Source organism: Aulonocara stuartgranti (assembly GCF_965226115.1).
Source record: "Aulonocara stuartgranti genome assembly, chromosome: 4".
Lineage (NCBI taxonomy): Eukaryota > Metazoa > Chordata > Actinopteri > Cichliformes > Cichlidae > Aulonocara > Aulonocara stuartgranti.
In genome coordinates this window covers 21,913,537-21,925,790 of record NC_138942.1, presented here as the reverse complement: position 1 = coordinate 21,925,790, position 12,254 = coordinate 21,913,537, and the positions used below count along the sequence as shown (strand labels likewise).

The 12,254-nt window shown below is 37.5% G+C and overlaps 1 protein-coding gene across 2 annotated transcripts; it reads left to right on the top strand.

Moving 5' to 3' along the window:
• The first annotated feature begins 284 nt into the window (after positions 1–284).
• On the top strand, positions 285–12,254 carry prpsap2 (phosphoribosyl pyrophosphate synthetase-associated protein 2). 2 transcript variants are annotated; one of them, XM_082531954.1, is made up of 11 exons: positions 285–712; positions 972–1,024; positions 2,359–2,425; positions 2,522–2,694; positions 2,785–2,900; positions 3,012–3,067; positions 3,273–3,418; positions 4,487–4,528; positions 7,089–7,159; positions 8,948–9,094; positions 10,603–12,254. In XM_082531954.1, the coding sequence occupies exons 1-11, from the start codon at positions 630–632 to the stop codon at positions 10,759–10,761; spliced, it is 1,113 nt and encodes a 370-aa protein (XP_082388080.1). In that variant the 5' UTR covers positions 285–629; the 3' UTR covers positions 10,762–12,254. The 2 variants fall into 2 exon arrangements, with proteins under 2 accessions (XP_082388080.1, XP_082388081.1); XM_082531955.1 differs by lacking the exon at positions 4,487–4,528.

Here is a 12,254-nt window from a genome sequence, read left to right as displayed (position 1 = left end):
GCCAAAACAGTTAAGTGTTTAAAAAAACTGAAAAATATAATCTTACATAGACAATATGCAATAATATGAAATGACGAGTTCATCTAGTCACTTGACTATGTTCACATTTTGCTCAACTATATTTTGGCTCTGAATAAATTACTTTTTTAACAGAATATTTTTCAGTGTGTTATTAAACTATTGCTTAATAAATGTAATCTCTTGGTTAACCAAATTATTACCAGATTATTAGTATCCCTAAAGAAAACCGCCGTCTGACATTCAGTACAACTGAACTTATGTTTTTTGATCCGCGGTTAAGACTGACCCGACGGGGATTCCGTAGTTAACATTATAAGCTACATTGCTACCTGAGAGAGAGGCAGGTGTCAGTAGACTTCCGGCGAAAACTGCGACAATAATTTGACAAACCAAAATAAGCAATGCTTATTTTACTGCTATATTTTAGCTAACTTTGTGCCGCACTCTGACGGTCATTCTGGGTACATCCGCTCCCCTAGCAGGCTAATTTGAGCCAGCTAGCGAGCGAGCAAGCTAACGACTACGTCAGAGAAAAAAGGACAAGAAACTAAGTGGTTAGAAGGAATAAGGTTGAGCTGTTGACAGTGCCTGTCAAGTTAAACACCAGAATGAATGTCGCTAAAAGTGCTTATCGAGTATTTTCTGCAAACTCCTCTGCAGCATGCACAGAATTAGCCAAGAAAATAACAGAGTAAGTAATGCTTTGAACCGTTAGTGTTAAGACTGACTGCTAGTTAATATTTAATGCCACTAATAGTGCTTCTTTAGGTTGTTGGTCGGTGATAATTGTGGAAAAACTTCACTGCTGACACTTTACCATGCATAGTGAGTGTGGTCTGTAATGCGTGGATGAATGAATTAGTCGTGTGGTGAAAGCCTGATATTGTGTGTTGAAACTCTGCAGCTGGCAGATGACCATTAGGTTGCCATGTTGTGCTCATGTTTCACAGGCGTCTGGGTGTGGAGCTGGGGAAGTCTGTGGTCTTCCAGGAGTCTAACAGAGGTGAGCAGGGTGTTATGGCTTTATATGCAATTTTATTCCAAATGTTTCTGGTCAGGTTTTATCTGAAATGTAGGCTTGTGATCTGATACACAAGTAGGTGAGGGTAGTTAGAGATTGTGTGCTAAAGTTACTGTAGTTGATATTTTTAATCACTATTTGTTGTTTCGAAATGGTCAGTTTCAGATTGGTATTTGAATTTTTCCTTTTATTAAATGTATAATGTAAGTGCAATTTTCAGGGACAGGTGTAAGTTCAGTTCAGACTTGGTATTTCAATTTGTTCTGCTTGATAAGCTGATTTCTCACCAGAAGTGACTTTATAAACAGCTTGTCCATGACTTTTCCCCTCTTATTTTAATACCTCACTCCCAATGATCACTGTCGCCAAGTGCTTGCTCCTAGGGGCTCATCTGATTGTTGGACTTTCCTTTATATTATTGTAGGGTCTTTATCTTACAAGATAAAGCACCCCAAGGCAACTGTTGTTGTGATTTGGTGCTATATAAATAGAAGTATCCTCTAGATCAGGGATGCCAAACTCATTTTATATCATGGGACACTACAGCCCAGTTTGACCTTGAATCTGAACAAGCAAAACTGCTTACTGTCAGTGTAAAGAAGTTTAAGCTTATATAATACCTGACATATCTTAATATAAGATCAATACATGTAGTTTCAATAACATGGTTCATTTTTCTATAAGATAAAGAAATGCTGCTGTTGTAACGAAAGAAATCTGTCAGCACGACTGTTTGTCGTGTACAGTTAAATTGTTAGAATATAATGTGTAAAATTACAGGAAGAGTTCTGGTTATTCACGAACAGGCTGTCCTGTTGTTATAAAATAGAAAGCCTTTGCTAATTAACAGAAAACTTCCTATTTTATTCCTGCAGTAGTCCCATTGAATCACATTTCTATAGTAGATAGTGGAAAATCAGGAACTTTTATGTTATTGATGTGTTTATCAATTATTTACTAGTTTTGGTGTAGTATGAATGGTCAATGAAGAAATTGATCTAGGACATTTTAGCTCAGATTATCAGTATCTGTACCACTGTCTGTTTCATTAGGGAAAGCAGAGCTTTCCTGATAGTTGCATTAAAAGTTGTTGGCACAGGATTGCTGTGGAGTAGGGCATGGATATTAATACGACACGACTGTTGCAGAAATTAATGGAATCCATCAAAAATAGCACATTGTTCATGTAATAGAGCTACAAGATTTCATCAGTTTTTAGGTCATGAGACGTAAATGTACAACATCCCGTGTTCTGTTGCTCAAATAAACAACAAATGTGTATTAAAAAGTATTGGTGAAGTATGTTCTCTGTTCAGAGACTCGAGTGGATGTAAAAGAATCTGTTCGTGGACAGACCATCTTCATTATCCAGACCATCCCACGGTGAGTATAGTAGGATGTGCCAAACATTTAAAAAGGTTATTAGATTATCACCAAACAGAGTCATCTGATTTTTTTTTTTTTTTTTTTTACAATCAGGGATGTGAACACAGCCATCATGGAGCTGCTTGTCATGGCTTATGCCCTCAAGACCTCTTGTGCAAAGAACATCATTGGAGTTATTCCTTACTTCCCCTACAGCAAGCAGTGCAAGATGAGAAAAAGGGGCTCAATAGTGTGCAAGTTGTTAGCTTCCATGTTAGCCAAAGCAGGTAAGAATAGCAAAAAAGAAAACCTCAATCTGTGATTTGTTCAAAGAATCTTTATTTGAGTTTGATTATTTGATGTCTTTTACTCTGAAGGATTAACACACATCATCACCATGGACTTGCATCAGAAGGAGATCCAGGGCTTCTTCAGCTTTCCTGTGGACAACTTGCGTGCCTCCCCTTTTTTGATTCAGTACATTCAAGAAGAGGTAATGATCCCTGTCAGATCTCTGCTGTGTGTATTCTAGTGACCTGTGGATCACTCAGTCCAGAACTCCATCAATAAGTCTAACAAAACTGTTTTCACTCTTTATTGCCAGATCCCTGATTACAGAAATGCCATCATTGTGGCAAAGTCCCCTGCTGCAGCTAAAAGGTAACTGATGCAATACACCACTGATAATTTCTGATAATCTTTACATCAGATATATATTGCAAAAATAATTTCTGTCCTATTCTATGCATGCATATTTAGATACATATGTATAACTAACGTGCATATATATACATGTTGTTACTGGTAATAATAATAATGTTGTTATTGACTAATTGTTAATTATTATTATTATTACTATTTTTAGGGCTCAGTCCTATGCAGAAAGACTGCGTCTCGGTCTGGCTGTGATCCACGGCGAGGCTCAGTGTTCAGAGTCTGACATGGCTGATGGAAGACACTCCCCACCATGTGTACGCAACACAACAGGACACACAGGCCTGGAGCTTCCTTGTAAGAAAACCCATATGAAAAGCATTTATGTTTAATTTTTATAATTTTTCTTGTAGCTTAAGTGCTCCATAGATATTACCAGCACTGATGATTTGCATTATTTATTGTTTCTTTGAGAATTTTCTCCTAGTTTAACTCTTCAGTTGTCTGAATTTTTAATGTTAGCACTTCATTGTATTTATAATTTAACAGACCTTTTCACAGCAGACATTTAGAAGCAGAAAAAGCACAGGTGGATTGATGAGTTTATTAATGATGGCTTAAGCGTCACAGGAAGCTATGACAATTAGCTAACATGCGCAACAGCATCAAAGTCAGTGGGATGCAGTCATGGTAGAGTTCACCTGTGTTTTAGCTACTGTAGCAGTTTAAAATGTCTTCTGTGGGGAAAACAGACAAAATACAGCTCTTACTCATGCTAACCTGTTTTGAGCTGACGATTCTGCCGTTTCTCACTCATACCATCAGCCATACTGCAAGTAACTGATTTTTGTTTTTTATTTATTTTTTGTTAGTGCATGATTTCGTTTCTACAGATGAGCTACTTTGACTCATGCTGCATCGGCAAGCTGCAGTTCCTAACTTACAAAGTGTAAACTACAATGTAATCATAAAAGCGCAGTCTTCTGCTTGTTTCTTGCCACGTTAATTTTATCTTTTTTTTTTTCTTTCTGTTTTTTTTTTTTTTTTTGGTGCGAATACATGTGACTGGGTGAAGCTTTTATAGTGCTAACTCTGAATCTGAAGTAATGTCAAATAAGTGTGTCGTTGGCAAATGACTCCAAATTTGTGTCCAATATTTAGTTGATTATTTTGTTTAAAAAAACCAACAAAAAACCAACAGCGTTGTGCTTTTAACCTTGACTTAAAAAATCCTCTTTTGGAACTGCAACTCACAAATGGCTTCATCCTTAATTTTTCTTATTAGAATCAGTCTGATTTGTTGTGTCGCTTTTTAAATTCCCGTCAGGCCGAGCAGAGGATTTTTCAAGTCCTGGCGTCATGTGTTGTGTCGTGTCAAATATTTGTGCATTTGTGTTTAACGTGGTGTTTATTTGTTGACAATAGCAGGCAAACAACAAGCTCCGTTCCCTGGCATAGAACTTCCAAGTACGACCGTAAAATTAATTTACATCTGACTATGAAATGATTCCTCTTCAAATGGTTCCTCAATTTGCATGTATAAACAAAGGGTTTGTGTTGCATCTTGTGAAAATACAGTCTGGATTCAGGTCTGTAAAAACAAAGTGGATGATTAGTGCTCAAACGAATTAAAAGACCAGTTAATTTCAGTTTCGATATACTGTTTGCATTATGCCACATTTCTGTGACTCCAGACAGCTAGTTCTACAAGATGGTCAAAACCCTCTTTTTTTTTTTTTTTTTTGTTGTGTTCTGATTTTTATTTTACTTTGTTTTTTAAACTCCAAATCCATAAATCAAACCAGAACCATACCAAACATTCTTTCTGTTTTTATTTTGTAGTTGAACATCTGGACTCATCTTGCCAATCAACACATTGTGCACCCATAAAAAACCCGCCCTTAAAAACCTGATTAACATTTGGTCATAACTGCATGTCATAAAACAGTAACGCATGCATTTGAAATCTAACATCCAGCGACGGGAACAAAAGATGTTGTGAATGGGACGGTTAGTGAATTATAGCATATAGCATAATCGTAGCAGTTTTAATATGCTGGATCAGATAACCTATTTTATTATTGAATAGTGTTGGATCGGTCAGTTACTCCTACAGGTCTGGACCAGCTTTTCTTTTAAAGGGACCATGTTTTTGATTCCAAGCAATGCTCCCAACAGATAATGCAGACCTTGGTTCTTGAGCTGGTGGTGCTCCCAGTGTCTATCCTGCTTGGCTGAGTAGCCTTGTAGGTTAAGTACCATTTGTCAGCCACACTGGTTAATGGCAGCTCTCCTCTTGTGATGCTTGCTCTTGGTAATTTTGCTAGGTTGTACGTTGGTGGCCAGGAAAAGAATATAGGTCCCAGGGATCTGTTAATTTTAAGGCCTGAGGGTAACATGTAAGAAGTATTAAAAGATTTATTGCTTATTCACAAGATTACGTAAAGAGTTAAAACAGAAATGTCTGAAATTTAGACTTCTGAATTCAGGATATTTTATTGAAGCAGTTTAGCAAGGGCAAAGCACAAACCAGGATGTACCCCATCTCCTTTCGCTCAAATCATTTCCAAAACTATGTAATACCCATAGGCTCAGAGCCACTGACCCTTTACACTAAGAACCGGTCCAGACTTCCTGTATATGGGTTACTGGCTGATCTGATGGGTGGCATATTTAATGTGATGCAAAGCTTTAACTCTGTTAGGCCGTTTGGACAGGTTGGGCATGCCAACCTGTTGATTTAACATTTTCTACAGATAACTCAAAGTATCAATACGTTTTAGACATCTGAAATTAATTTCAGAAACCTCTGAGCAGACATTTTTCAGGACAATGTTGTAGCACATCAACAAACTGTCGAGACAATGTATTTTAAGTGTGTGTACCGCTAACAACATGGCTCTTGCTGTTTTTGGTTGATAGCAATAAAAGACTGAATGTGACACTCCCAGGTTTTCTGATGCTGTGGGACTCACGGTATTCAGCAAAATGTTCTGCAAGGCATGCCTCCACCTTTCTCTGCTGCTTTATACTTTTCCTGCACAATTGGCTTGGCTGGCTGATTGTTTATCAGTTGATTGTTTCCTCAAAACCCTCTAAATGACTGCATTTACATGCATACCTGTAATCAGAAAACAGCTGTTTTTGATTTGGGTTACATGTCAGAGTGTTACTGATGGTTCTCCACTTTAAGTACACTGCATCAATCCTTATCTGAGGATAATTTTTAATGCATCAGTTGAGAATTAGAGACATGATAAGATCTGCCACAAGATGAAGCACTTTCATGTTTTATTAACACATAGCGATATGTGATATATCATGTGAGACCAGAAGTGTTATAGTGGACGTCAGCACTGATGCAGTGACAGTATTGATGATAATCAGAGCTTTTCTTAATAGAAATAAATTATATCCAAGTCACTGTAAGTTTTTTTTTAAAGGGTGGAAAATTATGGCGTGCATGTAAAAGTAGCAGCACTGATGTTCCACTGAAGACTGATCCCAGAACACTGGCAAGTGTGGATGAAGAAACCCTCATCGGTGCTTGCCACTGTTGACCCATGTGAAATAAGACTGTGTGGTGCTTATTTGATTCATATACAGAGTGCTGCCACATGCCTGCCACAGCCTGGCAACCTAACATGTGTGTCAAGGCGGTTGTATACATTGTCTTCTGATTGGGTATTCTGGGCAGAAAACCCTTAGGCCATTTGATCTTTGCATGGCATGTTTTGTACTATGTTTGCCATTTGAGTTTAATCTTTTAGGGGTAGGAGGGGTAGAATGGAGGGAAAGTGTAATCAAGTGCATTTGAAATTTAAATTGAATGCAGCATTTCTACGAATCATTCACAGCATGCAATGGAAAAAACAATGATTTGGAGTGAAAATGAGCTTAAATCGAAAAACAATTTTCTCAACCCATTTTACCCAATCTACTGAGATTTATTTTTGATTAAGTGAGAAACTGTACGCATAACTTCCTGGAAGTGCTCTCATGGGCAAACTGCTCTTTTCATTTCCAGTAATGATGGCCAAAGAGAAACCTCCCATTACTGTGGTTGGGGATGTGGGAGGAAGGATTGCCATCATCGTGGTAGGTCATTTCTGCTTCTCCTTCCTTAGTTATCATTTCCATTAGCTTCCGTGGCTAACTTTAGCTGATGATTCAGCCCTCTTTCTTGATAAAATCTACCAATGCAACACTACAGCTTTCTTTAAAATGATTGGCTAGTTCTTTTTGAAGTGTGATATGCTTACTGTCTGCCAGTCACTTCCTTTAGGTGTGTCTATTTATCCAGTGCATTCTGCACCAAGTGTTTTTGCAATTCTGGTTTTGCACTGTCCTTACTTTACTTGGTTACGTATGCTCTTCATCTTCTGCTACATATTTTTGTTTTTTATTTTTCCTTATTCGTTGTAAGTTATCAAATTCTGTTTTAAAGGATGTGAAAAGATCTAATCCAAGCCAAAAAATGGGAAAACTGACATTAAAAAAAAAAAAAAAATCTTCTAATAATAATAATGATAGAATCAAGTAGGGCTGTGCGATATGACCAAAATCTCATATCCGGATATAAGACATCTATTGTCCCGATAACGATATAAATAACAAAAATGCAACATTTGAAACATGTGAAGTGTTTCCAGCTGGGCGTCGTGTACCTGGAGTCGAGTGTTTTAACCGATGTATGAAACTATACATTTTTAGACATAAGTTGTAACGGACTGAGTGATCCACAGGTCACTAGAATACACATAGCAGAGATCTGACAGGGATCATTACCTCTTCTTGAATGTACTGAATCAAAAAAGGGGAGGCACGCAAGTTGTCCACGGGAAAGCTGAAGAAGCCCTGGATCTCCTTCTGATGCAAGTCCATGGTGATGATGTGTGTTAATCCTTCAGAGTATGTATTACACAGCGTGCTGCGGGCGGGGAAAAGCCTGTTCTAACGTTTGAGTCTAAGGTTTATTTATTTTTTTAGCACCTGGCGACTCTTTTTTTTTTTTTTTTTTTTTTTTTTTGCTTCCCATCTGTAAACACTGCATACTCTTTCAGGTGATTCAGTTTATTTTGAAAAGCCTCAACAGGATCTTGAGCTTTATTGTGAAAGGTTTATATGGAAAATAAACAAGCGGACACGCGATGGTTTTACCGTCGTTGTTGCTAATGACAACGCACAAAAACAGTCGCTTGTCCGTCCGTAGTGTGGTTATATTAAATATAAGAGAAAGAGAGAACTTTAAGAAATTAATATAGCCACTACAGTGACCATCAAAACGATGAAAAAATATTACTGTAAACAGTTTATTTTGCGACACCACGAAACAAACGATAGTGTAAAATGAAACTAGATGTTTTTATATCGTCATCTGATATATATCGTTATATGAACAGCCCTAGAATCAAGTAAAATATCCAACAAGATGATCAAATTCAGTCTTTGAGTGTGATTAGTAGGGGTATAATGGATCTTTTGGTCTTTCTCCTGAATCATTTGGTACCCAGCGCTTATGATACAGACGCTATCCCTTCTTTGTTTTTAAAACGGGAACAAAGTTTTAACTTCTTCTTTTTTTCTTTTTTTTTTTTTTTTTTTTTTTTTTGATCAATATTTGTTCTTTGTGTATAGTCAAAAAGCAGGAAGTTAATTCTAATGGTAAATATGATCCAGTTATCTTTCTGAACAATGAGCAATGTGAGAGTTTTGACACTTCCTAATCTTTTCTTGTTGACAGTGTTTTTGTATATTTTGTATATCATTACACTGCTTGTGAGCAGTGCCGCAAGTATATCACCAATAATCATAGGAAAAAAAACACAAAGAAAAAGGGAGATGCAGTTTTAACTACAGATTGTATTATTTTTTTTTTTCTGACAGGATGACATCATAGATGATGTAGGAGACTTTGTCGCTGCTGCCGAGATCCTGAAAGAGAGAGGAGCCTATAAAATTTATATTATGGCCACACATGGTTTACTTTCTGCTGACGCGCCACGTCTCATAGAGGAATCAGCCATTGATGAGGTGAGGACTGATCCCCCCCACCCACGCGAGAACTGGTTATTCATGTATTTGAACGAAACTGTCACACAAGCTAAAGGAGAAGTGGTAAAAGGTCTTTTTTTTCTTTTCTTTTTTTTTTACGGGCTATCATTTGTTCATTGTAAACAGAGTGTAAAACGAGATGCTTCCTCGTAGTGGGCATTTTTTCCCTGTACTGTGTAAGGAGTTTCATGATCTGCTGAATAGAAGTTTTCATTTTCACTTCCTCTGAACTATCTAGAAAACAATAGTTGCAGTTTACTCTACATTTATGACTTATTAAAAACAAACAAGTGAGATCTGAGATCTATTAATTATTAATTGATCTATTAGTCTCTTTAATCTTGATCCACATACTGGTGAAAGGACTGGTAGTTGGTGCTTTTCTACCCTAAGCCCTTAAAACATACATGCCTCATGCACTTATTCATACTTTATATTTAATATTCATACACAGTTGCACCCCAATGAATGCATCTCAGGCTTCAGTATCTTTCCCATTAATGCTTTGGTGTGCAGACTGGAGTCACCAACCCTCTAATGACTTGCTCTAGCTACTCTACTATAGCCACCCTGTAGCAAAGTGTTGTAGTACTACCAGAAAAGCTTCAATAATTCCAGTGCTGTCTAACACATTAGTCAAAATCTGAATTGTGTTCATCTGGGTCGATGTCTGGTAAGTGTGAAAACCACAGCTGCTTATTCACATCATTTTCATACTTGTCAAATTGTTCAGTTACTCCTCGTATCATATGGATGAAAAAACAACCATTCTTATCAGGGTAGAAAAAGAGACAAGTGGGTCCAAGCCATGTCTCTGTCAGCATAACAGAGCCACTAAATTATCCTACAGAGTCAAGATTCAAGTTTTTGCTTTACTTTGATATTAATACTATTGGGGAAACAAACAAACAAATGTTATCTTAAAAGTTTGCAGAGTGTGAAGGTGGCAAACTCAGTGTGGGGCTGTCTCCTAAACTGCTGCAGTGCTCATTTATTAAGAATTATAGAAATAAGTTATTCAAACAACAGAATCAGAATATTGATCCTGTGCCTCTTGCACTTTTCTGATTGATTGCACGAAGAAGAAAGAAAGAAAAGTCAGGGATGCCAACTAGGAAACACTATACCTGTGATCTTCTATTCATTGTACAAGTATTTTGTCCTCTTTTTGAACTCGGGACATCTGTCTTTCACAAAACTGAGATCTAAGTAACAGACCTGAGTCAATGGCAGTATTGCTTAAGTGTTTAATTATGTTTTGGATCCAGTTTATGTCTTTACCGACTTGTCCCTTTTTTAAAGTAAAACTTACACACACACCCCCCTTTCTTCTTTTTTTTTTCTTTTTTTTTTTTCAAGTGCATGCCCATGTTTGGATACTTGCGTTTCAAGTCATTTTAAAGCAGCTCTGTTACTTATATGTCAAACTAATATTACAAATAATATATTCATAGTATAAAATGTCTGTGTTTACTGTGGGTCCTCAGGTTGTGGTGACCAACACAGTTCCCCATGAAGTACAGAAGCTGCAGTGTCCAAAGATCAAAACTGTGGATGTCAGCATGATATTAGCTGAGGCTATCCGCAGGATCCACAATGGCGAGTCCATGGCTTACTTGTTCCGCAACATCACTGTGGATGACTAGTGGCATCAGAGGTTGTCAGTGATAGAGAGCAAGTCATAATTTCCTGTGTTATACATGTTAAAAAAAAAAAGCAATGTAAGTCATTTGAAGCGATTCTATAAATTGCCCAAAGTTATTTATCTTCTTACCAGAAGTTATTAAAAAATATTTCACTTGTTAAAAACTGATACGTTTTCGGGCGTGTCGTGGATATTATAAAAAACAAGACCTGTTTCAGTTTTTTAAGGCACGTCTCGCTGCTCTCATTCATTTCACTTGAACAAAAGATGCTTTGCATTGGTATTATTTTGTCATACTCTAACAGTACCTCCTATCTAGTGACTGAGCTTAATCTGCAAAGGAGAAGAGCTGGCAAGAATTTGTTGGCTTTACTAACCAACACCTTGCCAGGTCTTGTGATCAGGGCTGCTCAGGCACTGATTTCTTTGCACTGAACGAGGCATGTTTCATCTAATGAGTAAGAACAAGTATACAAACTGTAGTTCTCAAATGATCATTTTTATGCAGCTTTTCTTTGCATCTTCTGTGGAAATATTTGGGGAAATGAAAATGTTTTTGAATGTCGTCACCACAGGTTAAAATGTCACTCACTTTTGTTGTATTGCACTCTCAGCAGGAAGTTAAGAGCGAATGGCTTCATACCACCGCTGCAAGCTGCTGTGGGCGAAATGAGCCTTTATCATATTCTCGCTTTATTAATCGACTGAAATGCTGTTAACTATTACCTGATTGTGACAATGCACTACATATGACATAGCTAAAGGGAGGTGTGCACCACACTATTGGCAACTGATGCAGGGAGCTGCGATGGTTTGGTTGAATGCCTTTGATGAAGGTGAATATTGTTCTCTGTGTAATTAAAAGTACAGATAATTTGTGCTTTAGATGGCTTGTATTGAAGCCTTGACTTGGATAGACAGTTTTGCAACATACTGACATCTTTGTAAGGTGTCCCCTGTTTGTGCATTTGTTTTGCCTTCTAATTTTTAAGATGATTTGCGACACAGCAGCACAGTTCTGATGTTAGTCTCCAAGTGATTATGGCCTCTGGGAAAACTTCAGAGTGAAGGTTGAGTGAAAATGACTTTATTTTCTATGCTGTTTGAGCCTTTTGCTCAGGGAAATATACTTTAGAAGCCAATGCACAATTATTTGCTCTTGTGCTTATGAAGATGTTTTACTGTTGTGTGCGCACACCCTAATACTTCGAGAATGTCTTCCATACAGCAGTACTGTACACCTGTGCTCGTTTTATCTTATCATTTAGGTTTGCTATAGATGCTGGATGTTATTTGATAAGGTTGGGCACTCTTGTGCACAGAGTTGGGTAAAAATGCCATTACCATGTCAGCTCAAATTTCTGTCCACAGCGTGTTTCAGAAATCCTCTGTATTTACTGTTTCCCTGAACCCCTCCCCATCCCAACCCCACCTTTCTGTCAGACTGTACTGTGTTTGTCACTGTTTGTGAAATTAAAAAAAACATTGCCTCTG